The 27,615-nt window shown below is 44.2% G+C and overlaps 1 protein-coding gene across 7 annotated transcripts; it reads right to left on the reverse strand.

Annotated features, from left to right (window-relative positions):
• Nucleotides 1–27,069, reverse strand: LOC134572596 (peptidoglycan recognition protein 1-like). Of its 7 annotated transcripts, XM_063431656.1 has the most exons (6): nucleotides 26,756–27,069; nucleotides 26,263–26,352; nucleotides 2,138–2,216; nucleotides 1,520–1,724; nucleotides 732–850; nucleotides 1–395 (listed from the first exon to the last, which is right to left on the reverse strand). In XM_063431656.1, exons 3-6 carry the CDS (start codon nucleotides 2,184–2,186, stop codon nucleotides 217–219), a joined length of 552 nt encoding a protein of 183 aa, XP_063287726.1. In that variant the 5' UTR covers nucleotides 2,187–2,216; nucleotides 26,263–26,352; nucleotides 26,756–27,069; the 3' UTR covers nucleotides 1–216. The 7 variants fall into 7 exon arrangements, with proteins under 7 accessions (XP_063287726.1, XP_063287729.1, XP_063287727.1 ...); XM_063431659.1 differs by lacking the exon at nucleotides 26,263–26,352; XM_063431657.1 differs by lacking the exons at nucleotides 26,263–26,352; nucleotides 26,756–27,069 and adding an exon at nucleotides 3,221–4,104.
• Between the last annotated feature and the right edge of the window lie 546 nt (nucleotides 27,070–27,615).

Here is a 27,615-nt window from a genome sequence, read left to right on the forward strand (position 1 = left end):
TGAGCATCTCACTGTAAGGATCTGTCTTGTGTTATTGCTTTGAAGGGCTCTGCACATGCACAGAGCTGTTTAGCAAAAAATAGCATACCTACAGCATGTCAACAAGTATAAAATGATGGCAAGTATGAAGGAAATTGCATATGCAACTTTAAAAATTCCACTGATTATGACATGTATAAAGCAAAAAAATGTAATTCATTGCACAATGCTTGAGTTTTAAGCCTTAAAATTGCTCCATTTTTTAATGATTGCGTATAATTTGGCTCCAGGGCATTCTGTGCTCCCTACATTGCGATGTCCCTTCACAATATAACTTGAACTGATATAACCTCCCGAGACCCCGCACCTTATCAGACTTTGAGCAGCATTTAGGGCGCTAGCACTGGGAGCACGGTCTGGAGGGAAGAAATGTAAAAAAAAAAAAAAGATATAAAAATATAGATTAAGACATAAAATAGCTATGAATAGACTAATAAAAATGGTTGTTTAGCTGAAATCAAAATAAATACAATTTCTGTGTTAGAACAAATGCATACCATGTTTTTAAAACATACAACAAGGTCGAATCACAATAGAATAAAGACACAACATGATAAACGGCGACTTTATAATAATTTATCCAAAAGGTGTTATTATTTAACCAGGGCCTGTATGACAGAGAAACGCATCCATTCAATATTAATATTTTATCTTATTGTTTTTTCTAATCGTACCCCACTCTACCAACTCACTAGTGAATGTTCCAATAAAGCTGATTCCGATGGAAATTGAGTTGTACGGTGGAGCATGAACTCCAATGTTTTTCCAGCCACGTCCTTCATATACTTGGCCATCTTCCCCAACTAGGAAGCTAAATTTAGAAGTATAAAAAATAAATATATAAGTATATATCAGCATTTATATAAAATATTCATTTCAAAAAAGTCGATTTCTTTGCTAATCTTTCTGCTGATTGTAAAACCCTTTCTAGAGATTGAATCTCTTCTTTTAGGTCTTCTCCCTCTTTGCAATAAAAATAAAAATAGTCTCCCATTTCTTTCCCCATCTCCTCACCCAGGAAGACAAGCTGAGCCAATTACTGGCTCTTTAATTTAGACATCAGCGGTAACAAATATATCTTAGCAGTATGTTGCATCAAATGATAAACGCACTGCATTAAGAAATCATACTCTGAAGCCTTCAGTTAATTTGGCTGGTTTTGCATTAGAGATCTGTTCTATTGAGTACATTCTAGCAAATAGCACTGCTTATCGGGGTGGAGTGGGGGAACCATAATGTGTATAGGCACTGTCACTCATAGGGACACATTTAAATGAAAGGAAAGGCAAATTCTGTGGGGAGGGGGAGCTTGCCTCCTCTTGCCTAAGGCTGCAGATTCCCATGCCAATAGTCCTCTTTTGTCTACTATATCTTATATCATATCCCCATTGACCTCCAATCACAGGATATTGTAGTTGCAAAGTTTTCCCGTTGCCCAATGAAGTTTTTTTTTGAAGACCTCTCTTTTTAAGCAGCTTACTTGTATCCAATGTCACACCAGCCTTGATTGTCCATGTGATGTTTCTGGGCAATCCTGGCTTGAGCAGAACATGTAGACTTTGAGGAACAAAATCCCCCCGCAGTGTGGTGGATGATCACAAATTTGACTGGACTGGGTAAACGATTGCTGTTGCATTTGGCAGCCTTCCCTCCCCATGCTGACTTGGATAATATGGTGGGACATCCTGGTAAAAATGGAGAGAAAGGGAGAATTCAGTGCCAGAACCATACCTAAGTTATTTAGTACATGGGTGGAACTGCAGGTTTATACCCCACGCTGAAATGTAATTTGTTTTCTCTGTGTGTTCCTCCACCCTTTTTGTGCCTCTACGCTTAACCCCACTTTCCTCCTTGTGTGTCTTAAAACACCAATTACCCCTTGCTTTTTGCTCCTGCCTCCCGCCTGTGACCCAGGGAGGAATACCGACCCCCTCTCCCCCAATTGTACGCTACTGTAGAGAACCAGAAATAAATGTTTCTCGTAGTGTTTTGTGAGTTTTTAATCTGTGTCCTGTTTACCTGGTTAACACCCCATTCACGGTGTTTTGTTTAACTCCCTGTCCTATCTACTAAACTGTGATGTATTTAAAGCACTTACCATGCGTTATGGCACAGAAAGCCAACAGAAGGATAACGAGGAGTTTCATGGTTTAGTTTTCAGATAACACATCAGATACCTGGAATCAAAATTAATTCAAAGCTCAAAAATGCTTTGTTAGGAGTGTTTGTACCTCATATGTGCTGTCAAATATGTACACAGACTACTCACATAAACCCATTTAAGACAAAAAAAAAGACATCAGGGAGAAGTTAAAGGAGATGTAGTCCATTATAAAACTTTAGATTTTAGTAGAGGGTACAGGGCAGTGTGTGATTTTACAATGGACTCAGGGCTGTATTTCCCATAAGACAACCATAGTAGGGGGTTTGCAGTCTACATCCCATTAGGGTGATGTATTGCTCCTGTGAATGTTGCCACAGGATACCATGGCAATTCTTGGCCAGAAAGATATAGTGGTCTGCAGACCAGAAGATGCACCCACTGGACCACCAGGGTTTAGTATTCACCCCTCCATGGCCTAAGGTAAGCAAGAGGGAGGGGGAATAAACTGATTTTTTTAAAATTTCCCCAATGCACAGAACAACCCTTCCAACTCACAAAAGCTACTATTACACTACAGCCCATGTCATCCAACCAACACATAATAAAGCCCGATACCCCACCAACTCTCACAAAACTGTCACTATCACCCCTCACACACACATATACTACAACTCCTTTTCTCCCACACATATATAATAAAGCCCTAATCCCCCCTAATAACACAATACAGTCCTTATTCCCCCATAGCGCTAACAATCCCTAAAGCCCAAAACAAGCCTTACAGACCCCATCGCCCAAACCATACCCTACATCCTCCATATCCAAAATATACCCATACCCTCCAGTCTCCATCCAACCCCTAACTACAACCCTATCCCTCCCAAACACACCCTACAGCCCCCATTCCCCAAAACAAATTCTACAGACCCCATCCTCCCACACATTTTAAAGTTCCCATCCCCCAAACATGCCGTACAGCTCCTCTCTCTCCAAAACACACCATAAGTTACAGCATTTGTCCTTTGTCCCTGTTCACATGGGCTCAGTGTAGCAGTCTCCAGGAGTTATTCCACTAACTTCAGCCAGCCACTTATGGGAGTATCGGGTAGCTCTTTTGTATCTCTCCCCGAACACCACACAAAGCTTAGTGAAGGGAAGGACAATGTGTATTGATGGTGACATCTATTTTTATAGAGAAACACAAGGAAGGATAAAGCATAAAAGCCAATAATAGTGACAGGACTTGGGAAAGTAACCAATAACAATAACATGTTTAATTACATTGCACCAACCCCTGGTGCCAGAGTGTCTGAGCACCACTAACATAATCAAAGTGACAAGCTCTACTGATTGAATTAAACTTACACACATAACATCTCCACACTCCTAAAACACAGATTGTAGAATATAGCATTTACACAATATTAACTGCTTATATGTCCACTTGTTCTGTAAGTGTCACAAAGGGCCCATAGTCTCTGGGTATGCAAGCTTTTCTGCAAGGTTCTCTTACACCACTTTTCACATGCACACACATACAACACCACAAACAGCCCATGCACAGACACAACCCCACCAGAAACTTCCTCCTACACATTCAACAAGGGGAGTTGCTAGGGTCAAAAAACACCTGGGGATTGAGTCCAGAAATAATTTGGTGACCCCTTCCTAAAGCCACTTTTTGGACTTGAATCTGTTTTCATGTAAAAAGTTTACTTACCTTTTCTCCAGCCCGAGACCCCCTCTACCTGTTCCTTCTCCTGCAATATCATCCAGCAGGTGTCGCTCTCTCTGAGATGGTTCACTCCAGTGCTCCTCATAGAGGAGCTTCGGGGATGAATGCACGTGCGCGGCAAGTGTCGTGCAAATACAATTAAATATCATAGGAAAGCACTGAATTCAATGCTTTCTTATGAGCTGCATTTGGTCACATGACCGAGTTTCAGTCACTTATAGAGGAAGCTCATCTAGTGGTTGTTACTTCCTTGTCAGTCTGGATTTAGAAGTCCCACAGTTAGGATCTTAGCCCTGTCAGACTTTGGCAGGTCCAGACGATATTCTTTGTAGATGTATCGGTACATAATCTCCGGAACTTGGTAGTGCGTCTCAATGTATGCAGTCCTTGCTAACCTCTTGCATTTGACGACTATGTACTGGATTGTTTCTGAGACTAATTAATATATATATATATATATATATATATATATATATATTAATCAGTCTTAGACTAACCTTAATGAACACCAACTGAGAGGGATTGGGGAGAAGAGAGATAGCCTTGTTTTGCTTACCCCTGATGAAGGTGCATCTTATATAGCACCGAAACGCACGTCGGACGTTTGTTTTTTCCTGGGCTATGGGCACTTAACACGGCACTTTGTTTGCCTAACACAGTTTTTGTTTAGTATGTTGGTATGATTTTTCTTTACCTATCTACTGCTCCTATCTCTGTCTAGGTAGTTTACCAGGGAGAGAGGCTTTTTAAATAATTTATTCATTTCTATTTCCAGCTTTTTCTAGCAGCTGGTTCATTGATTTTTTTCACTCTCTACCCTCTATCTACTTACATTCTGACAGTCTATATATCCTCTGAGTAAGGCTATTTGATATCCCCAGACAGCACTATAAGCTTTCATAGTGAGGGCTTCCTGAGGGGACAATTCTTGATTTATTAGGATTTAAACTCTATAGACAGATGAGATACATCTTATGAGGATGAGCCTTTTGAGTATATAACATGAGATAGACTATCAGGGGAATGTTCTGATCTATTAAGAGCCATATTCAATAAAGCTCACACAGAAATATATTTGAAACAATACCTGCGTATAATGACTCTGGTTTGTTATATACTTTTTTGTATATAGGAGCATATTTTATTAGACTACTACTAAGTTTTTATTATTTAATAGATGTTCACCAGATTTCATATTATATATGTACAGGGAGTGCAGAATTATTAGGCAAGTTGTATTTTTGAGGATTAATTTTATTATTGAACAACAACCATGTTCTCAATGAACCCAAAAAACTCATTAATATCAAAGCTGAATATTTTTGGAAGTAGTTTTTAGTTTGTTTTTAGTTATAGCTATTTTAGGGGGATATCTGTGTGTGCAGGTGACTATTACTGTGCATAATTATTAGGCAACTTAACAAAAAACAAATATATACCCATTTCAATTATTTATTTTTACCAGTGAAACCAATATAACATCTCAACATTCACAAATATACATTTCTGACATTCAAAAACATAACAAAAACAAATCAGTGACCAATATAGCCACCTTTCTTTGCAAGGACACTCAAAAGCCTGCCATCCATGGATTCTGTCAGTGTTTTGATCTGTTCACCATCATCATTGCGTGCAGCAGCAACCACAGCCTCCCAGACACTGTTCAGAGAGGTGTACTGTTTTCCCTCCTTGTAAATCTCACATTTAATGATGGACCACAGGTTCTCAATGGGGTTCAGATCAGGTGAACAAGGAGGCCATGTCATTAGATTTTCTTCTTTTATACCCTTTCTTGCCAGCCACACTGTGGAGTACTTGGACGCGTGTGATGGAGCATTGTCCTGCATGAAAATCATGTTTTTCTTGAAGGATGCAGACTTCTTCCTGTACCACTGCTTGAAGAAGGTGTCTTCCAGAAACTGGCAGTAGGACTGGGAGTTGAGCTTGACTCCATCCTCAACCCGAAAAGGCCCCACAAGCTCATCTTTGATGATACCAGCCCAAACCAGTACCCCACCTCCACCTTGCTGGCGTCTGAGTCGGACTGGAGCTCTCTGCCCTTTACCAATCCATCCATCTGGCCCATCAAGACTCACTCTCATTTCATCAGTCCATAAAACCTTAGAAAAATCAGTCTTGAGATATTTCTTGGCCCAGTCTTGACGTTTCAGCTTGTGTGTCTTGGTCAGTGGTGGTCGTCTTTCAGCCTTTCTTACCTTGGCCATGTCTCTGAGTATTGCACACCTTGTGCTTTTGGGCACTCCAGTGATGTTGCAGCTCTGAAATATGGCCAAACTGGTGGCAAGTGGCATCTTGGCAGCTGCACGCTTGACTTTTCTCAGTTCATGGGCAGTTATTTTGCGCCTTGGTTTCTCCGCACGCTTCTTGCGACCCTGTTGACTATTTTGAATGAAACAAAGAACACGGTGTAATTAATATCAAAAAAGTTAAGTGGGCAGCAACATACATATACAAGCGACTTAAATTGAGTGTAAGCTCACGATATAGAATGCATGTGCGCTCCTAAATAAACTGTAAAAATAACCAAAATTTATACAAATATAAATATATTTATTACTAAATAGTAAATCAATAGATAGCTAGATATATCTATAATTGATTAGTAATAACAGGGTAAAATAAATGAATAAAATGGTACAAATCCTAATGGTAAAGGATATCACAGTAGGTGTTCCACACACCAAAACAATTTATACAATGTAATATGATATAATGTAGCTATCTAGATATGCAAAAAACACACAATGATATAAAAATGAAACAAAATATAAATGAGAGAACTCAATCAAAGTACCTTACCTCGGTGGGGGCCCCCACCGAGGTGTAAGCAAGAGGAATACTAGGGAGCAGGACGAAGTCCGACGTGTGAGGTGTGTAGTGCTGAACCGCGGTCGGTATCTTCTAAAAAGACCGCGGTAAGTAGAAAAAGCACTCCAACGGAAAAAACACGTTGCACCGCGGTCGGTGCCTTCAAAAAAGACCGCGGTGTACGGAGACCGGCCAACAGCAAAACACGCTTCAAGTTGGTACTCACGGGGAATCCTGCACCCGACCTCCTCCTGCAACAGCTGATCAGGGTGTCGGACTAACAGCTGCGGCTTAACGCTTGATTGTTCGATGATCACGCTTCAGAAGCTTTGCAATTTTAAGAGTGCTGCATCCCTCTGCAAGATATCTCACTATTTTTGACTTTTCTGAGCCTGTCAAGTCCTTCTTTTGACCCATTTTGCCAAAGGAAAGGAAGTTGCCTAATAATTATGCACACCTGATATAGGGTGTTGATGTCATTAGACCACACCCCTTCTCATTACAGAGATGCACATCACCTAATATGCTTAATTGGTAGTAGGCTTTCGAGCCTATCCAGCTTGGAGTAAGACAACATGCATAAAGAGGATGATGTGGTCAAAATACTAATTTGCCTAATAATTCTGCACTCCCTGTATATATATATATATTCACCTACAACTAGGTATGCTTGTATATTCTTCGTTTTTCTGTACTAACAATACCAATTTAACTACATATATTTCCAGGTGATACAGTGATTCATAAACACTTTACGTGTTGTGACCACATGTATCGGCTTGTTTGTTCATATTTTTGTTCATATTCTTTATTTTAGTTGTGCATAAATTAGACATGTTCATTAGCAATGCCACAATAACAGTTGCGAATTCAAGCGACAATCATAAAATCAGTTGTTGGCATTTGAGAATACTGCACAGTTTTTTTTGTTTTTTTTAAAATGTATACATTACAAGAAGGTAAAACTTGCCATGAATTATCGTTTTGCATACATCTAATAAAATTCGACAGAGTGTATGGCTAGGCTATGTAGTGATGAGGTGTGTGGCGAAACCGACCTCGCCACATGTCCTTGGAGGGGGCTGATTGCCCGCCTCTTGCCTTTGGACTATGGACCAGACTTTATGGGAATGTGATACCCCAGATAGCCATACCATGGAGCCTATTCATATAATGAAAGACTTTAGCTCCATGGCAATTGTACTGTGTGAGTAGGATCTGCGCGCTATTCGGTAGTTTTGTGCGTGCAGATCCCAGCTATCTGGGGATAGGTGAAATGTCTGTGTGTTATGTGTAAATGTGACTTTATGTATTTTAAAGTGTTTTATGTTGTTTTGCAACCATGTGGTTAATGGAGTCTGCCTTTAGTCCTGGGTAATTGGATTACTTCTCCAATTAACTCCAGGGCAGAAGGGAGGAAACCAGGGTGCATTGTGGAGATGTTTTTCTGCCAGCCAGAAAGGAACAAAAGATACTTTTAGTAACTTTTGAACCCCTGGTCGGATTCATGCCATTTTTTAATATGTTGTTCCCCTGAATGGATTGATTGTGGATATGTATTTTTATGTGAATGTGATGTATGGTTTTAAAGTTATGAAAGTTGTGTAAAAGTATATTTTACACTGTATGCATAATGGGATTATGTGTCACACTAAGGGGAGGGGATGTGTGGGAGGTAACATCTATGTCATTGGTTCTTTTATGCCTCCCCCTGGGTGTGGCCTGTATGTGTGAGTTGGAAATAAAAGCCAGGCTGGATGAGCCAGTCCAGAGTTCCTGTTTTACCCTCAAAGTGATGTGTCGTCTCATTATTGGGGGAAGGATTTAATGTATGCTGTTCCAGTTGACTGCTAGGAGTACAAGCCTATTCGTATGGTTCCTATTCAATGGTCTACAGCATTCATACGCTTGGGAGAATTTAAAGGTTTCTCGGATTCGGTGATTATGGTGTCTGCCAGAGTGCTTGGAGTCCTCAGGAAGCGCTAGGAGCATCCATTAACGGAGGTACCCAGTCGGGGTGCCAGGTGATCCGTTACATTGGTGGCAAGCGGTGGGATGGCGTCCTAGTGTGAGGTAAAGCAGCTCAGAGACACTGTTTGGATTTACAAATTGAGGGCAACGCTAGCAGTCGTGCAGCGCCCCTGGGAGCAGACAAGTATGGAAGGTTCTGGCTCTGGAGATGATTGGCTGGCCGAGGTGAGGCAGCGAGTGGCCGAGTATGGGGATGATATACCCATGGAGACACGCCGGGTGATCTGGAACCAGGTCATGGCTGAGCGAAACACAAGGCTGGACCAAGAATTCCGGTTGGCAAAAGAGAGGAAGTATGCTCAGCAGCAGGAGCGTTACAGCAGCCGAGTAGAGGCTGCATCCGAGGAGGTTAGCCGTCTTTCCCTGAGGCGGCGGGAGGAACCCGAAGTGGGGGTCCTCATAGACTGGTCCTGTGAGGAACCACAACAGGCAGGTAGAGATGGGACCAAGGTCTCTCCACCGGGCCCACCGGGATCCTGGGCAGCCGGCCCAGATCCCCAGCAGCAGCCAGAGTTGCCAGGTGGGGAAGCAGGTGGCCCTTACTCACAAATGTTGAGGGGCCTCACGGATTGGTCCTGGGAAGACCCACAGATGGCAGGTGGAGATGGGACTGCTGTCTCTCTACCGGCCCTACAGGGATGCTGGGCAGTCGGCCCAGATCCCCAGCGGCAGTGTGCGTTACAGGGAGCTGAAGGTGCCGTTCTTGCTCCCCAGCGGCAGTCTACGGTGCAGGGACAGGAGCCTGTTATCCCCTCTCCCCAGCGGCTGAAGGTGTGTAAGGGAGAGGAGTTTGTTATTCCCTCTCCCCAGCGGCAGCGCAGCTCACCAAGGGGAGACAGTAAGCCCCTCACCAGCGCAGATGGGACCGTGGTCTCTGCGCCCTGCCTACAGGGAGTACAGAGGGTCAGCCCTGCTCCCCAGCGGCTGAAAGTGTGTAAGGGAGAGGAGTTTGTTACCCCCTCTCCCCAGCGGCAGCTTAGCGCACCAAGGGGAGACAGTAAGCCCCACACCAGCGCAGATGGGACTGTGGTCTCTGCGCCCAAGTTACAGGGAGCTAAAGGGGCCGTCCTCCCTCCCCAGCGGCAGTGTGATTTGTTGGGAATTGGGAGCCCAGTCTCCTTTCCCCAGCAGCAGGACACTGCATTGGGAGGAGAGACAGTCGGTCTCCCTCCACAAAGACTGAAAGTAGGCATGGGAGAGGGGATTGTTACCACCTCTCCCCAGCGGCGGATCATCAATGGGCAGAGTGTTCTAATGGGAGAGGAGCTGGTTACCACCTCTCCCCAGCGGCAGCTTAATGTACCAGGGGGAGACTGTAAGCCCCACACCTGTGCAGATGGGACCGTGGTCTCTGCACTTCCAGCACAGGAGGTAGGGACGGTCGGTCCTGCCCCCCCACAACAGGGCTGTTTAGCCAAAGGGGAGACAGTCTGTCTCCAGCAGCAGAGCTGTGTAACTAAAGGGGAGACAGTCGGTCTCCAGCAGCAGAGCTGCGCAGCTAAAGGGGAGACAGTCGGTCTCCAGCAACCAGGCTCCAACCAGACTACTCCTGTAGTAGTGCTGGCACCAGGGCAGAGTACCGCTGGTCTCTGCCCACTCAGCAACCCACCAAAACAGCCTACCAGTCCCCCACACAGCCGGGGTGAGGCACCTGGACCTGGACAAGTTTTTCCATTACTCAGGTGTAGTAACCATTTATTGTGGGTGGGCTGTACTGCTGTTTCTGTTTTGTGGGTGGGCTGCTGGACTAACAAGGGCACTGACCGGCAAGAGGTCAGGTACCCTGTTAGTCTGTTTGGAAAAGGGGAGAAGTGTGGCGAAACCGACCTCGCCACATGTCCTTGGAGGGGGCTGATTGCCCGCCTCTTGCCTTTGGACTATGGACCAGACTTTATGGGAATGTGATACCCCAGATAGCCATACCATGGAGCCTATTCATATAATGAAAGACTTTAGCTCCATGGCAATTGTACTGTGTGAGTAGGATCTGCGCGCTATTCGGTAGTTTTGTGCGTGCAGATCCCAGCTATCTGGGGATAGGTGAAATGTCTGTGTGTTATGTGTAAATGTGACTTTATGTATTTTAAAGTGTTTTATGTTGTTTTGCAACCATGTGGTTAATGGAGTCTGCCTTTAGTCCTGGGTAATTGGATTACTTCTCCAATTAACTCCAGGGCAGAAGGGAGGAAACCAGGGTGCATTGTGGGGATGTTTTTCTGCCAGCCAGAAAGGAACAAAAGATACTTTTAGTAACTTTTGAACCCCTGGTCGGATTCATGCCATTTTTTAATATGTTGTTCCCCTGAATGGATTGATTGTGGATATGTATTTTTATGTGAATGTGATGTATGGTTTTAAAGTTATGAAAGTTGTGTAAAAGTATATTTTACACTGTATGCATAATGGGATTATGTGTCACACTAAGGGGAGGGGATGTGTGGGAGGTAACATCTATGTCATTGGTTCTTTTATGCCTCCCCCTGGGTGTGGCCTGTATGTGTGAGTTGGAAATAAAAGCCAGGCTGGATGAGCCAGTCCAGAGTTCCTGTTTTACCCTCAAAGTGATGTGTCGTCTCATTATTGGGGGAAGGATTTAATGTATGCTGTTCCAGTTGACTGCTAGGAGTACAAGCCTATTCGTATGGTTCCTATTCAATGGTCTACAGCATTCATACGCTTGGGAGAATTTAAAGGTTTCTCGGATTCGGTGATTATGGTGTCTGCCAGAGTGCTTGGAGTCCTCAGGAAGCGCTAGGAGCATCCATTAACGGAGGTACCCAGTCGGGGTGCCAGGTGATCCGTTACAAGGTGTCCCTTTAGTGGGCCTGTCTGCTGGTTTGCGCATTAGGTGCTTTCGCTATGTGCTTTGAGTATACAGACATTATAAGAATGAAAAGCTCCTGTAGCTAAAGATGGAGACTAGTTAGCGTTAAATGTGCGTCTGTGTGATATAGGCAAACTGAAAAGTGGCTAAATGTATTACAAGAGAGTGAAACAAGATAGTCTATAACAGTGATGGCGAACCTATGGCACGCGTGCCACAGGTGGCACGCCGGGCCCTCTCTGTGGGCACGCAGCCATAGGTTTGCCATCACTGCAGAGTAGGCGCCTGCCTGCCCGAAACGGCAGGTGCCTACTCTGCTTCCGTGTCGGGAGGATCAGAAGCAGGGGGAGGGATCGAGGAAGCAGCTCTCCTGTCCTCCCGCGAGCTGTGTGGAGCGATGCCGCGCGTTACCATGGCAACGCTCCACACAGAATCGCGCGGGAGGACAGGAGAGCTACAGGACCTGTCCTCCTGTCCTGCATACCACCACCGGACCACCAGGGATGGCTATGTTCCCCCCCCTCAACTTCACCAAAGGTAAGAAGGGAAGGGGGGGATACTGATTTAATAAATATTTAATATGTTAAAACATTTTTTTTAAATGCATCTTCAACTCCTCCCCCCACACACAGCACCCCTACCCACAGCACCCCTACCCCCCCTACCCACAGCACCCCTACCCCCCTACCCACAGCACCCCTACCCCCCCTACCCACAGCACCCCTACCCCCTACCCACAGCACCCTTACCCCCTACCCACAGCACCCCTACCCCCTACACACAGCACTCCTACCCAGTACACACAGCACCCCTACCCCCTACACACAGCACCCCTAACCCCCTACACACAGCTCCCCTAACCCCCCACACACAGCACCCCTAACCCCCCTACCCACAGCACCCCTACCCCCACGCACACACAGTACCCCTACCCCCACGCACACAGCACCCCTACCCCCCACGCACACAGCACCCCTACCCCCCACACACAGCACCCTACCCCCCCACACACAGCACCCCAACCCCCCACACACAGCATTACAGACACATACACTGCACACCTCAATGCAGTATATATGTGTGTGTGTGTATTCAGCAGACTGCGTGTGTATTCAGCAGACTGCGTGTGTATTCAGCAGACTGCGTGTGTGTATTCAGCAGACTGCGTGTGTGTATTCAGCAGACTGCGTGCGTGTATTCAGCAGACTTCGTGTATGTATTCAGCAGGCTGTGTACTCAGCAGTGTGCGTGTATTTAGCGGACGGTGTGTGTATTTAGCAGTCTGTCTGTGTCTCGGTGTGTGTATGTATTAAGCAGTTGGTGAGTGAATGTGTCAGCAGCCTGCGTGTATGTATTGCATTTGTTGGAGATACTAATAAATATAAGCTTAATTTATATCATTATTTAAAATTTTTATAATTTAACTCTCTGTTGCGTTCTTCTTTTAAAACAAAAGTTGTTAACTGTACGAGTAGTTTTTTCTAAACTTAAACCTCAGTATTCAGGTTTAATTGCCGTGTTGGCACTTTGAGGGGAAAAAAAGTTGGCATGTATTGCGGTTTGGGCACTCGGGCTCAAAAAGGTTCGCCATCCCTGGTCTATAACAAGTAACAAGTTGCTAGATAATATTAACTAATAAAAATAATGTGAAGTGCAGAAAAGAATGTCTATATGACTTGTCAGTCGGCTGATATATGTGCCACTGAAAACGAAGCTGGAATGATTGATGCAGGCAGGGAGTAACGTAACTCCGTGTTGCCAGGCAGCAGGGTTGTCCTTCAGCCTACACCTCTCAGCGGTTCTGGCAGCTTTGAAGGATAGTCCTTCTTTGGGTTAAGTAAAATAGCAGGGTCACATGCTTATCCAACATATGCAAAGTGTGTGTAGAGTATCGTTATCGCTTAATATCGGTAGTTTGCCCAGTGAGGTTGAGTAACAAGCTTATATTAGTGGCGTGTATACTTTGTGTGCATAAGGTTACTATATAGGCTATTCAGTCAAGTCTAGCTACTAGAGATCAGAACGTGAGCTAGCATGAGAGGTATAACTAAAATGCATACATCTAGTTTTGTAACTCAGATAACCAGCTAGATATGGAGGTATGAGTAATTATCACATTAGGTTGACATGCTAAGAAACTGTGGCAGGCTAATATTCTACTGGGTCATGCAGTCATCATCTCTTCCTCCTCGCTAGCATGGAGAGGTGGCCTAAACAGTGAGTTGTAGAGCATAACATAAAAGTATAAGAGAAACATCAAATGAAAAAGAGAAACCACAGGAAAAACAATAACGTTTGCAGATAGAACCCGTATGAGGCTTCTGTAGTGTCTAGAGTCCCGATCAGCCTACCACCGCAAGAGGTACATCACAGTCCCACTCTGGTGCCTTTGCGAGTCCTTGTCTTGGTCGCGGCATGTGTTCAGGGGGTGCCCCGTGGTGTGGTTGTGGGACGTTGTTGGGCTGACCCGGCATTGCCGCCATTTTGAGCCCTGTGCCTCGCCATCCCCACTCCCGGTCTAATGGCACTCCCTTTTTAGGCAAGGTGGTTCCCAGCCGGTAAGCCTTCTGCTTGCCCGTGTGCCCCATGCTCCGAGATCCTCCGCACCTCTGTGCCCTGTCAGCCATCGAGTAGCACAGTCCATAAGTCGGTCTAGGCCCAGAGGGTCCTCTTTGTGGCTTTAGGCGTCGCTGTGATATGTGCCTCCTCTGACTGTGTGGAGCGTGGCGTCGGACATTACCGGATCGGCGGTATGGTGGGAAGGCCGGCTTGTCTTGGCGCCCTGCTTGGGTAAGTGAGGGCGTTTGGTGATTGCGCGGGTGCCGTTTCGCCTGATGGGAGTGGGTGAGTGATGCCCGCCTTGTGGGGGTGATTGGTCGTGGCGAGGCAGGTGGATTCAGCTTACCCACCAGCTTTCTCCAGAATGCCTCGAAGTGGTGGTTTATTCGAGTGAGGATGTCGTGTGAGTTGTCGCTGAGGTCGTAGGCAAACGCTGTGTCCGCCATCTTAGGGAGGTCTCCGTTTGTTGCCTTTGGCGGTGTTCCCCTTCTCCTCTCGCTTAGGGTTGCCACCTCAGGGTGGACCGGGATTACCCCCGCCGGTCCGAGGGGGGGTAGCAGGGCTTGCTTGTGTGGTGGGCAGCTTCAGGGTGCCTCCAGGACAGGGGAGCGGCCGCCGCCCCCGCTCGCGGCAGACCAGGCCGCATTGTCGGTCGTGGTTTCATCTGGCCCCAATCCTGTTGCTTAGGAGCCCATTGTGTGCCCTCTATCGCGGTTGGCATGTGGGTGCCTGGCAGAGTTGGTTGTGTCGCTTGGGTGAGCAGATTGCCGCTGGTTTTGTCAAGCTTTTGTGGAAGCTCATTAAAAGCACATCTATCCGCCATGATGGTCAGGCCCGCCCCCTTGTTTGTTCATATTTTGAAGAGGCAGAGCCATAAAAAGAAACCGTGAAAGAGTAAATATATATTTTATGGATTCATTTTTAAGCAGTTTATTTCTAAGAACGCATTCTTCATACTCTATATGTTAGTTGGCAAACAGTTCCACATACTGATTTGCTTTACAAGAGACTATACCAGATATTTTATATTATATTTTATATAAAAGTATACTATCTGTCATCAGTACCACTAGCCCTGTGTTGTTTTCGCAAGCAGGGTAAGGATACTCATGGGCTTGTTAATTTTGATTGGACTTGCTGATTACATTTTGGAATTTTTATATTACTATTTGTATTTATTTTTCATATATGAGATTATTAGCTCCGGGATACTAACACTATAGACCAAAGTGTTTTTTCTCCTCCGTAAGGCCAAATTAGTTAAACTGGAAGCATACGGTAGTTGACTTGCAGAATTTTTACAGTTTGCTACTTTGGCCTTAAAATTGAAATTTACCGTATTTATCGGCGTATAACACGCACTTTTTCTCCCTGAAAATAGGGAGAAAATCATGGGTGCGTGTTATACGCCGATATCCCACATTTACTTACCTGTCTTGAAGTGTGGGCCGGCTTCACAGCGGGCACCGCGGTACTGGAACTTAAATTTCAGGTTCCGGTTTCCGGCGGGACTGAAAGGAAGTGTGCACACTATTGTGTGCACACTTCCTTTCAGTCCCGCCGGAAACCGGAACCTGAAATTTAAGTTCCACAACCGGCGGGACTGAAAGGAAGTGTGCACACAATAGTGTGCACACTTCCTTTCAGTCCCGCCGGAAACCGGAACCTGAAATTTAAGTTCCAGTACCGCGGTGCGCGCTGTGAAGCCGGCCCACGCTTCAAGACAGGTAAGTAAATATGGGACAGAGGGAAAGTGCACTAGGGGACACTATGGGAGGGGGGACACACTATGGGAGGGGCACTATGGGGGGTGGAGAATACTATGGGAGGGGGGAAGAATACTATGGAAGGGGGGGAACACTATGGGATGAGGGGGGAACACTATGGGATGAGGGGGGAACACTATGGAAGGGGGGGAGAATACTATGGGGGGGAGAATACTATGGGAGGGGGTGAAGAATACTATGGAAGGGGGGGGAACCCTATGGGATGAGGGGGGGGGAGAATACTATGGGAGGGGGGGAGAATACTATGGGAGGGGGGGAAGAATACTATGGAAAGGGGGGGGGGACACTATGGGATGAGGGGGGGGAATACTATGGGAGGGGTGGAAATTTCCTGGAATTTCCTTCTGAAAAAGAGGTGCGTGTTATACGCCGGCGCGTGTTATACGCCGATAAATACGGTACTTTGAATACACTTTGAATTCTCACTTTGTCCAAATTGAAGCTATTTTGCTACTTTGGCCTCAAATTTGAATTTCACTTTAAATTCCAGTCAATTCTCACTTTTGTAAATAACCTTGCCTGCTCTAGACTAAGTGCTGCAAATGTTTAGGTATGTAATAAGCAAACAGCGAGTTTACAAAGAATGGCTAATCTTGTCCTGTCACCCCCCTCCCTCCAACCCATCCATTATTACCACCATATACCCAAGCCGTGCACCATACCCATTGCCAGTAATACATTATATCTCATCTCCTACCTCATTCCTCCCTTTACAGCCCCATTCTGATCTTGCAGGTGAATATATCCACCATATTTTCACACTGATTGCACAAACAAAAGGGTGCCTCCTGTTCCCCACACCACTAGTGGTGGTACGAGGGTTACCTAGGCCAACCCACTGTATTAAGCCACAACCTGCCGTACATCACAGAAGAGGAGGACAATTGTGTAGGCCTTCACTTCGGGCACAGGGGGTCATCAGAATCCTCACATTTAAACATTTTTATTATGTATAATGGGAAGAATAGTGGGGTAGCCATATACCATCTATATTATTAACGCTTACAACGCCATTGCTGGTATGAGGGAATAAGAGGAACCCCATCACAAGGTCCATCATGTTATTCGTAGTTTGGTTTGCTAAACTAATAGTTTTTTTTTTTTAACAGATTCCTTATTGAGATTAGTGGACTTTTGATCTATTTTCTCAATTTTTGAAAGGAACAGTAGAACAAATCTTATGCTGATATATTTTCTAACCATAAGCAAAAACAAGACTGTTATGTCAACATAGAACGAGAGGTATATCAACTTCTCAAAAAGCAGATGTAACACTGTAAACACGTACATTACATAAGTCTGCAACAATAACCATCAGGAAAACATGCAAACATTTATCTATCTGAACAAAAAGAAAGTACACAATGTAATTTAAAGAGGCTCTGTCACCTTCTCGGTCCTCTTATATTTCAAACACCCCAGGTGGTGCAGTGGCCCGGGGGTGCCTGAACCTGTCTATTGCGGCTGCTGCCATCTTTTTCCATAAGGTTGTCTTCAGCTCCTGGCACTTCGTCTGCCAGGAGTCGACCTAATGCAACCTCGAGAGTACAACACTGATGTTTACAGAGGATCCCGTGAGACCATGAGATCCTTCATACACCAAGCATTTATCATTGATGGCCAAGGCAGTGGCGGATCTGGGGGGGGCAATTTATCACCCCAAGAGCCGATACTCTCCCCCTGCAGGGCCGCTGCTATCTAAGGACCGGCCCTGCTAAGTGTCTTCATGGACCGGAGGGGAGATCAGAGATCTCCCTCACTGGTCCGCAGGCACTCTGCTGGGTGGCCGGCACGGGAGGGAGAGGAGCTCTAGCTTGCAGATCCGCCGGGTCTCCTCTCGCGAGCACAGAGCGTTGCCGCAGTTACCATGGCAACGCGCCGTTCTTGCGAGAGTGAACTCTAGCCTCAGCAGCAGCAGGCTAGAGTTCACTCCCCACTAGAACCATCAGGGAATTTCTCCACCGGACCACCAGTCAAATCGATATCTCCCTGGGCAAAGGTAAGAAGGGAGGGGTGGATATAAAGAATATTTTATTAATTAAAAAAAATATTTGTTTTAATCTGCCCCTCCCCCAACTACACACACACTGCCCCCACACATTATCTTTTACACACTGCACCCCCATACACACTCTGCCCCCACTGTATTCCCATACACACTTCTCCTCCATACACACTGCACCCCCAAACACACTTGTCCCCCCCCCCCACACACACACACACTGCACTCCTATACACACACTGACCCCATACACACAGTGCTCCCACTGCACCCCATATACACACTTCACCCCTCACACAAACACACACTGCCCCTCCTACACAGTGTTCCCACTGCACCCCCATACTCACACTGTCCCACATACACACACTGCCTCTCATACCCACCCTGCATCCCTCACACACTCACTGCCTCCCATACACACATACTGCAACTCACACACATTAATAGGGGCCCTATCCCCTACTACAGCCCCTATCTTGGCAGACCCCAGGTAAATTGTCAAACTGTTCCTAAACGGTTTAACTATTTACTCTGGCAGGGCGCCACGGCACTCCTGGCACCATAACCACTACAGAGAGCTGTAGTGGTTATTGTGCCTGGATTTTTTCTATAAATAATCTATCAGTGCCCCTCCCGAGATAAGGCTCTGGATCTGCCACTGGGCTACGGGCTATATATGGTCCCTAGTTTGTCTTATGATATCTTTTGACTGGGTTGGAATTTCAGTGATATTTCCTTTTTATTGGTCCTCTGCTTATTTACAATATTATATAGTCCTTGGTTTTATTACAGTATCTTTTTCAGATTACAGTTTATGTGAATTATTGCCCCCATAATTAAGGACACACATATATACAGCCTGCAACATGCAGTTATCAGTGCAACAAGTATTTGCCTCATAGTATTGGAAATCTTGAAAATAATGTGCCATATCATTTTCCTACACAATGTATAGCATTAAAGGCCACAATCATTTATGTGAGCTTGTTGTTCATATTGCAAGTTCTTTCAGGGGTAAACCAATTAAAATCCAGTCAAACCTTAAGAGAATTCATGAAACTGTATTTGGCATTGGATGGTATTTATTTCAGCTACTAAAACGTACAATATTAATAACAATATCATAATATGTAGCCTGGGACAAGATAATTAGCTTTCAGTAATTTTAACTCCTATGGGTGTGGATTAATTTCCTAGCTTTATATCATAAAAATTAAGTAAAGCCTTAGCCAAAGCAATTGAAAAACGAGGCCGTTCTGTGCTTTCACGGATCCATCTTGGAAGTTCTATTTGAATGGCATCTACTTGGCCTTTGAGTTTAGACCCATGAGTGCTGACAATATAACCTCCTGAAAAGTAGTTTCCTCCATTGGGTGCTGGATTTGTTGGAGAAGGAACACAAATGTATTTTCCATTCTGCTCCTCTATAAATTTTCCTAAACTTCTGCTTCCCCTAAGCAAAGTGTCAAAGGAAATATCAGTAAGTTGTTTTGATAGAGAGTATATGGAGCTATCAGCAGCAGAAAATTTCCCTGAGTCCAAGTTTGACATTGAGATGAGATAACCCAACTCGATCCACTGCTCGGGGTGTGCTTGACCATGTATGTCAATAAGAAGACCTGTTGACATTTGTGACTTTGCAAGTCCAATAAAATTCATGAAGTCATCCCACGCTTGTTCTGCCTCGGGAATACCAAAGGCTGCTTCATCTTTGTCTCGGTTTGGATCCAGTTTCGATCGTGAAAGGTGGTTTATGATGACGTGGGGACAATAACCCCCGGTGAGACGAGATATCTCTTTTGAAAGAGACAAAGCTGTTTCCATGGTATAAAGATCTTTGACTGTAGTTGCTTTGCAGTTAGTGGAATCCTTCACAGATCCTGATGGGCAGTTGTGGGTATAGATGCACATCTTGGTTACCTTGTCATAGCAACCGGCATCTCGGGACGGTATTGTGTTAGGTGTTATGGATCCTCCATGAGGTACAGTAAGAATCAGGCTCATATTTCCTACTTGATATTCGATATACTTATTTTGACCGAACATGACATCTTGGGCATCAACAGAGCTGACCACGAAATGCAGCACTAACATCAACCACATTTTTCTAGCTGGAAATTTTCAGCTTCCCTATAATAAAAAAAATATAAAATAATTTGTCTTCTCATCTTTTGGAGCTTGTTGCATTAATTCCACAGCAATATGTTAAAAGAGTATGAGTCATATATTGCTTAAATATAAACTCCCACTACTTCTGGGCATCAGCAATGGCTATCGTACACAACTGCCCCAATACATACAATAAAAAACAAAGAAAAAAGTTACTTGAACACTACCCCCAAATCCCCATGCACATTTAAATAATTTGAGGTTGTTTTTTTAATCAATCCAATGTACAAACACAGAAAATTAAGCTTTGGGCTCAAAAAAGATTGGGGCCTTCACCTGCAAAAATTTAATTGGTTAAGTAGGTCAGTGAAGCCTTTTATGTCATTTAACTTTAGCGTCTTGTCTGCAGTTTACATAAGAATTCCTTGATCAATATGCTTTTAAATTGCTACGTCCACACCCTTTTTGCATGTAATCTTCAATAAATGTGTTCTATATAGAAAACAATTACTTTATCTATAAAAGTGAGTAGACTTGTAAACAGCTGGAAGAACGTTTAACAGCCATTTTAAAATTGCAAACTTTAGGCAAAAATTATCAGATTTACCCAAAAAAATGTCACCAACTCCGTTAAAGCCACGGCTTGGCAATTATTGCCCAAAATTGAGAAGCTTGGTGTTTTGTTCACAATTTGTTGTGTAGTGAATATTTTAGACATACATTAGGTATTTTACCTGTTTAACCAAATGAAACACAACAACCTGAAAGTTACTAGTATAAAGTTTATTTTTATATTTTACAAAAAGTGATCCAATTTAGTCACAAAAAGTTATTTTCTTTTTCTCTGGCAGGGTGGGAATTCTAAAAACTGGCAGACAGCACTATACATATACCTCCTAACAGTACCTTGAAAACACGTTCAGAATGGCAACTGAAAATGATGATGAAATTAAAAGTTAAATTTGTCAAAAAGATTAATATGCAATGTATAATAATGTGTTCTCGACTCTTAGTAAATATAATGCTGTGCAGCTTCTACCTACTCACCTCTCCTCACTTGTGGCTGAGCTCCTAATGAATTTGAAGTTGTGGGTTCTAAAATTAGTTTTGTGTTTACACCTGTTCATTTCACAGGGCTTTACATAAATATTTAATTTTAGTAATCTTCACAAATACCTGATAAGGTAGTATTTTGACGGTTTTGGAAATTGAAGGCCGCATAGTTAAAGATTAAAGACCACAAAAATATATCTGTACAAAAGGCATTGGGTTATTCATTAAAGGACCACTATAGTGCCAGGAAAACATACTCGTTTTCCTGGCACTATAGTGCCCTGAGGGTGCCCCCACCCTCAGGGACCCCCTCCCGCCGGGCTGGATGGAGAGGAAGGGGTTAAACTTACCTCTTTCTCCAGCGCCGGGCGGGGAGCTCTCCGCCTCTTCGGCTGAATGCGCATGCGCGTCAAGAGCCGCGCGCGCATTCAGCCAGTCTCATTTACAATGCTTTCCTATGGACGCTGGCGTCTTCTCACTGTGATTTTCACAGTGAGAAGCACCCAAGCGCCTCTAGCGGCTGTCATTGAGACAGCTACTAGAGGCTGGATTAACCCAAATATAAACATAGCAGTTTCTCTGAAAATGCTATGTTTATAGAAAAAAAGGGTTAACCCTAGCTGGACTAGGCACCCAGACCACTTCATTAAGCTGAAGTGGTCTGGGTGCCTATAGTGGTCCTTTAAACACTGAATTCTGTTGAACTGAAAACCGAACTGTAAAACTTAGGCAAGCACAACCAAACTGCGACTGTAGCAGAGTTGGAAATTTTTTACCAAATCGGTAATTTTTTCCTATTCATTATTTATCTCACTAGTAAATAAACCCAAGAGTAAATAGGTTTCCAGTGCATCATTTAGGAAAAAGAATTATTATTATATTATTTATATAGCGCCGTCAAATTCCGCAGCGCTTTACAATGGGTGGACGAACAGACACGTAGTTGTAACCAGACAAGTTGGACACACAGGAACAGAGGGGTTGAGGGCCCTGCTCAATGAGCTTACATGCTAGAGGGAGTGGGGTAAAATGACCCAAAAGGTAAGGATAGTATTAGACTAGTGACAGCGCACAAGTATATCTTTTAGTAATGTAGCCAAGAGAGGAGGACCAGCGTTAGTGTAATATTAAGGCAGACCAAGGTAAGTGCTTACTTGACATGAAGCACTGTTTTACTTTCATATCACACCACTGGTTCTGAAAGGGTTTGAATAAGATTTATTGAAGGGTTGAGATTTGAAACAAGGTGCAAGTCTCCAAAAGTGGTGTAATCACCATTAAAAACCAGTGGAATCGGCTTAAATATTCCATTGATCATTACAACATATTTACAATTTTGTGCCAAGTTTTAGAACACAATGCTTTGATAAATCTCCCCCTTTAAGGTTTCAGCAGTGTTTCATTGTGTTCTTCAGCCAAAGGCCCTATGATTTAAATCTGTAAAGAAAACCTATTTGGATAAGAATTATTTATTTATTTATTATTGCCATTTATATAGCGCCAACAGATTCCGTAGCGCTTTACAATATTATGAGAGGGGGATTTAAATATAAATAGGACAATTACAAATAAACTTACAGGAACAATAGGTTGAAGAGGACCCTGCTCAAACGAGCTTACATTCTATAGGAGGTGGGGTGTAAAACACATTAGGACAGGAATTTACAATCAAATAAGGTGGGCTGCCCTTCAGGAGAGGGCAAGAGACAGGTATGTGAGGTAAGGGTTAGTCTTGGAGGCCATAAGCTTTCCTAAAGAGATGGGTTTTAAGGCACTTCTTAAAAGATGCAAGACTAGGGGAGAGTCTGATGGCGGTAGGCAGGCTATTCCATAGGAAGGGAGCCGCCCGCGAGAAGTCCTGCAAGCGCGAGTTGGCCGTACGAGTGCGGACAACGGACAGGAGGTGGTCACGGGCAGAACGGAGAGACCGAGAAGGGACATACCTATGGATCTGTGAGGAGATATAAGAGGGGCTAGAGTTGTTCAGTGCTTTATAGGTGTGAGTTAGTACCTTGAATTGACTCCTATAGCATACAGGAAGCCAATGTAAGGACTGGCAGAGGGGTGAGGTGTGAGAGAAACGACTAGAGAGGAAAATCAATCTAGCAGCAGCATTCATTACGGACTGTAAGGGTGCAGTACGGCTATTGGGGAGACCAATCAGGAGAGGGTTACAATAATCCATGCGGGAAATTACTAGAGCATGGACAAGCTCCTTGGTAGTATCTGGTGCAAGAAAGGGGCGGATGCGGGCTATGTTTTTAAGATGGAATCTACAGGATTTGGCAACATGCTGGATGTGAGGCTCAAAGGTGAGACCAGAGTCAAGTATGACGCCAAGACAGCGCGCTTGCAAGGATGGACTGATGTTGGTACCACAAACTTGGAGGGAGAGCGAAAGAGGAGGATCAGTATTAGGAGGAGGAAAGACAAGGAGCTCAGTTTTTGAGAGATTGAGTTTCAGAAAGCGGGAGGACATCCAGTCAGAGATGGAAGAAAGGCAAGCAGTGACACGTTGCAGGACGGCAGGGGAGAGGTCCGGGGAGGAGAGATATAGCTGGGTGTCATCAGCGTACAGGTGGTAGTGAAATCCAAAAGAGGTAATAAATTTGCCAAGAGAGGCAGTATAAAGAGAAAATAGAAGGGGACCAAGGACGGAGCCTTGGGGAACTCCAACCGAGACAGGGCAAGGGGAGGAGGTATCATTAGAAAAGGAGACACTGAATGAGCGTTGGGAGAGATAGGAGGAAAACCACGAGAGGACAGAGTCACAGAGACCAAGCGATTGAAGAGTTTGAAGAAGGAGAGCATGATCAACGGTGTCAAAGGCCGCTGAGAGGTCAAGAAGAATTAGTATGGAGTAGTGGCCTTTGGATTTAGCTGCGATTAGGTCGTTAGTAACTTTGATAAGGGCAGTCTCTGTAGAGTGGAGAGGGCGGAAGCCAGATTGAAGAGGGTCAAGGAGAGAGTTGGAATTGAGGAAATGAGACACACGGGTAAAGACAAGTCTTTCCAGAAGCTTTGAGGAAAAAGGGAGCAGGGATATGGGACGGTAGTTAGAGGGGGTGGATGGGTCGAGGGATGGTTTTTTTAGTATAGGTACTACAGTGGCATGTTTAAGGTCAGCAGGGACGATGCCAGAGGAGAGCGAGCAGTTGAAGATGTGTGTTAGAGAAGGCACGAGACAAGTGGAGAGAGATCTAATAAGGTGAGATGGGACAGGATCGAGCGGGCAAGTGGTGGGGCGAGAGGAGCAAAGAAGAGCAGCCACCTCTTGGTCAGTAGCTGGGGAGAATGTCTGAAGGGTAGGAAAGGCATGATCTATGTGTGATTGAGAAACAGAAAGGCAAGGAGGGGAGAATTCTTTCCTTAGCTGTTCAATCTTGTCAGTGAAGTAACATGCGAAGTTATCAGCAGTAAGGTTAGTTTTGGGGGTGGCCACAGCAGGGCGAAGAAGAGAATTAAAGGTGTGAAAGAGACGCCTGGGGTTGCGGGAACATGAACTAATGAGAGTGGAAAAATAGGACTGTTTGGCAAGGGCAAGGGCTGCACTGTATGAACACAATATGAATCTATAATGGAGAAAGTCTGATTGTGTACTTCCTCCAGGAGCGTTCAGCACAACGGGAGCATCTTTGCAGGTAGCGCGTTGATTTAGTATGCCATGGTTGGGGGCGGGTCCTCCTCGAGGTGCTTGTTTGGAGTGGCGCTGCAGTGTTCAAGGCAGATGTAAGAGTAGAGTTATATATGGAGATGGCCTGTGAAGGACAGGAGAGGGAAGGGATGGACAGCAGTTGTGAATCAATGTCAGCTGACAACTGTTGGAGATCAAGAGAATTAAGGTCCCTCCTGAGTTGAGGGGGGTTAGGCTGAGGTTTGTGGGTGAGGGGGTATGTGAGAGCAAATGATAAGAGGTGGTGATCAGAGAGTGGATATGGAGTGTTGCAGATATTAGATACTGTACATGCATAAGTGAAGATTAGGTCAAGGGTATTGCCAGCTACATGGGTGGGAGAATCTGCCCACTGCGATAGCCCGAGGGAGGAAGTCATGGAAAGTAGTTTGGTGGCTGCAGAGGTCAAAGGTGGGTTTATAGGAATATTGAAGTCCCCGAGAATTAGGGATGGAATGTTAGAAGAGAGGAAATAGGGTAGCCAGGCAGCAAAGTGGTCAAGGAAGAGAAGAGGGGAACCAGGGGGGCGGTAAATAACAGCAATGTTAGCAGAGAAGGGTTTGAAAAGGCGAATTGAGTGTATTTCAAATGATGGGAAAGAGAGAGAAGGGGGGGTGGGAAGAGGTTTAAAAGAGCAGTGAGGGGAGAGGAGAAACCCAACACCACCACCTTTACATTCAGAGTTTCTTGGGTTGTGGGTAAGTTGGAGACCACCGAAGGACAAAGATGCAGGGGTGGCAGTGTCAGAGGGGGAGAGCCAGGTTTCTGTTATGGCTAGTAAATCTATGAGTCTTCCACTCATTAGTTTCTAATAAAGAACACTAATGTCCGCAGCCCACAATGCTATAAATCAGTCTTTACTATGGCCACCACGTAAAGGTAGCCTGGCCTTATTCAACACTTTTTTTTGTTTTGTTAAAATATAGGCACCCAGACCACTTCAGCTCATTGAAATGGTCTGGGTGCAGTGTCCCAGTTTCCCTACCCTGCAACGGTAATTATTGCAATCTCTGAGAAACTGCAACAATTAACTGCTAGGGTTTGCTTGACCTCTAGTGGCGCTCTATCAGACGGCCACTAGAGGGACTTCCGGGTGGTTAGGCAATATTTGGTCGCCTGACACTGTACGTCCTCACGATATGCATGAGGACCTCCAGCATCACCCAACACCCCATAGAAAAGCACTATACAACTCTTTCCTATGTGCGAAGTCCTAATGCAGCACGCTGCGATCACCACGCTTGTGCTTTAGGTTCCCTTTCACCGGCTGAAGTCAGTGGAGGCGGAGCCTGAACCAGCACCGAGGGACATCAGCACTGGTCTCAGGTAAGTGACAGAAGGGGTTTTTAATCGCAAGTGGCGCAATGAAAGGTGGCACCATAGGGAGCTATAGTGCCAGGAAAGCAATTATGTTGTCCTGGCACTATAGTTTTCCTTTAAGCCTTGGCCAAGCTCTAAAAAGGTTAAAACGTTTCTAAGTCATGTATTGTTTGTAGCTGTAATAAACTCACTTTGGGCTGCAATCATTTTTGTTCCTGCAATTCCTGATAACATTAAACTCTTGTGGCCATTATTTTCAGTGCCTGACAAAATGTACGACTCTGAAAATAAAGGAAGCAAATCAAAATTGTGTTTGGAGTCATGTGCCCATAATTAATATATTAATTAAATATATAGCAATGATTTCTTATCAAGAACATTTAAAATCATACTAATTCAATTTACTACAAAACATAAAAATTGTAAACATTATTAATGAAAATATATATAAACATTTTTTGTATTTTTTTATTTTTTATAATTTTCCTAAATTAAGCATTCTGAGCGGCAGATCAGCTACTATCAACCCTGTAACCATGAAAGGGTTTTAGCTCTACAGGTTAATTCACTAAACAAACAGTGAACTGTTGTAAACCAACAAAGAAAACAAATACTTAACATGTTTTCCGACTGACCTATTTTCCCAAAAATTTTAATACATTTTATTAACTTGTCACAACTCACCATTTGTTGGATAAACCCACCAGGAATGCCGCTTATCCTCTGTGACATTACAAGAGTTAATTATTCATGGAACATTGGCAATAAACTGTTTTAATAAAAGCAATCCATTGTTCTCTTTAAGTCCGTTACTTTAGTTTCTCTGCAGTTCGATTACTCATGGCTGGTGCACACGTCATGTGACTTACCCACATGCTTATCTAGTGGTTTCCAGGAGAGCTGGCACATTGAAGTTTATTTACTAAACCTTGGTGTGTTTTAAACTGACATCACGCAAAAAAAAAAAAAGATAAAATAGCCAAACAGCAATACTTTCCAACTCTAATCTCCCGGGTTCATTTTACTATACAACAGCATTTTTCATGATGGATCTGGAAACTGGAGAGCCAATGTTTCCCACTTTTGCTATGCAGCATAGCAGACAGATTAGTTTCCCAGAACAGGAGTTTCCAGGATTCCTACTACACATAATAGAGTTTAGCTACGGCAACATGACGGAATCGAACAATATTAAACTTCATGACATTCACTTTCTAGAATTATCTAAAATTATTTCATATCAGGAGTTTCACAAATCTGTTAAGAAGAAGTTTGAAGCTTTGAAAGCCCCTCTGGCATTGGAGCCTGGGTTGTATATTAGTACATGGCAGTTTATTCACATTGACTGTTTTGCAATTCAGTAGCAAATAAAAAAAAAAAAAATCCGTTCTATATAGACATATACAAAATAAAAACCAGCATAAAAAATACACAGTGGCAAATGGTATATATAAAATACTTAAAGGGACACTCCAGGCACCCAGACCACTTCTGCCCATTGGAGTGGTCTGGGTGCCAACTCCCACTACTCTTAACCCTGCAAG

The sequence above is a fragment of the Pelobates fuscus genome, chromosome 9 (genome assembly GCF_036172605.1).
Source record: "Pelobates fuscus isolate aPelFus1 chromosome 9, aPelFus1.pri, whole genome shotgun sequence".
Classification (NCBI taxonomy): domain Eukaryota; kingdom Metazoa; phylum Chordata; class Amphibia; order Anura; family Pelobatidae; genus Pelobates; species Pelobates fuscus.

Coding starts and splice junctions, on each gene's coding strand:
- LOC134572596 (XM_063431652.1), bottom strand. CDS start 20,019: ATGTGGTTGATGTTAGTGCTGCATTTCGTGGTCAGCTCTGTTGATGCC.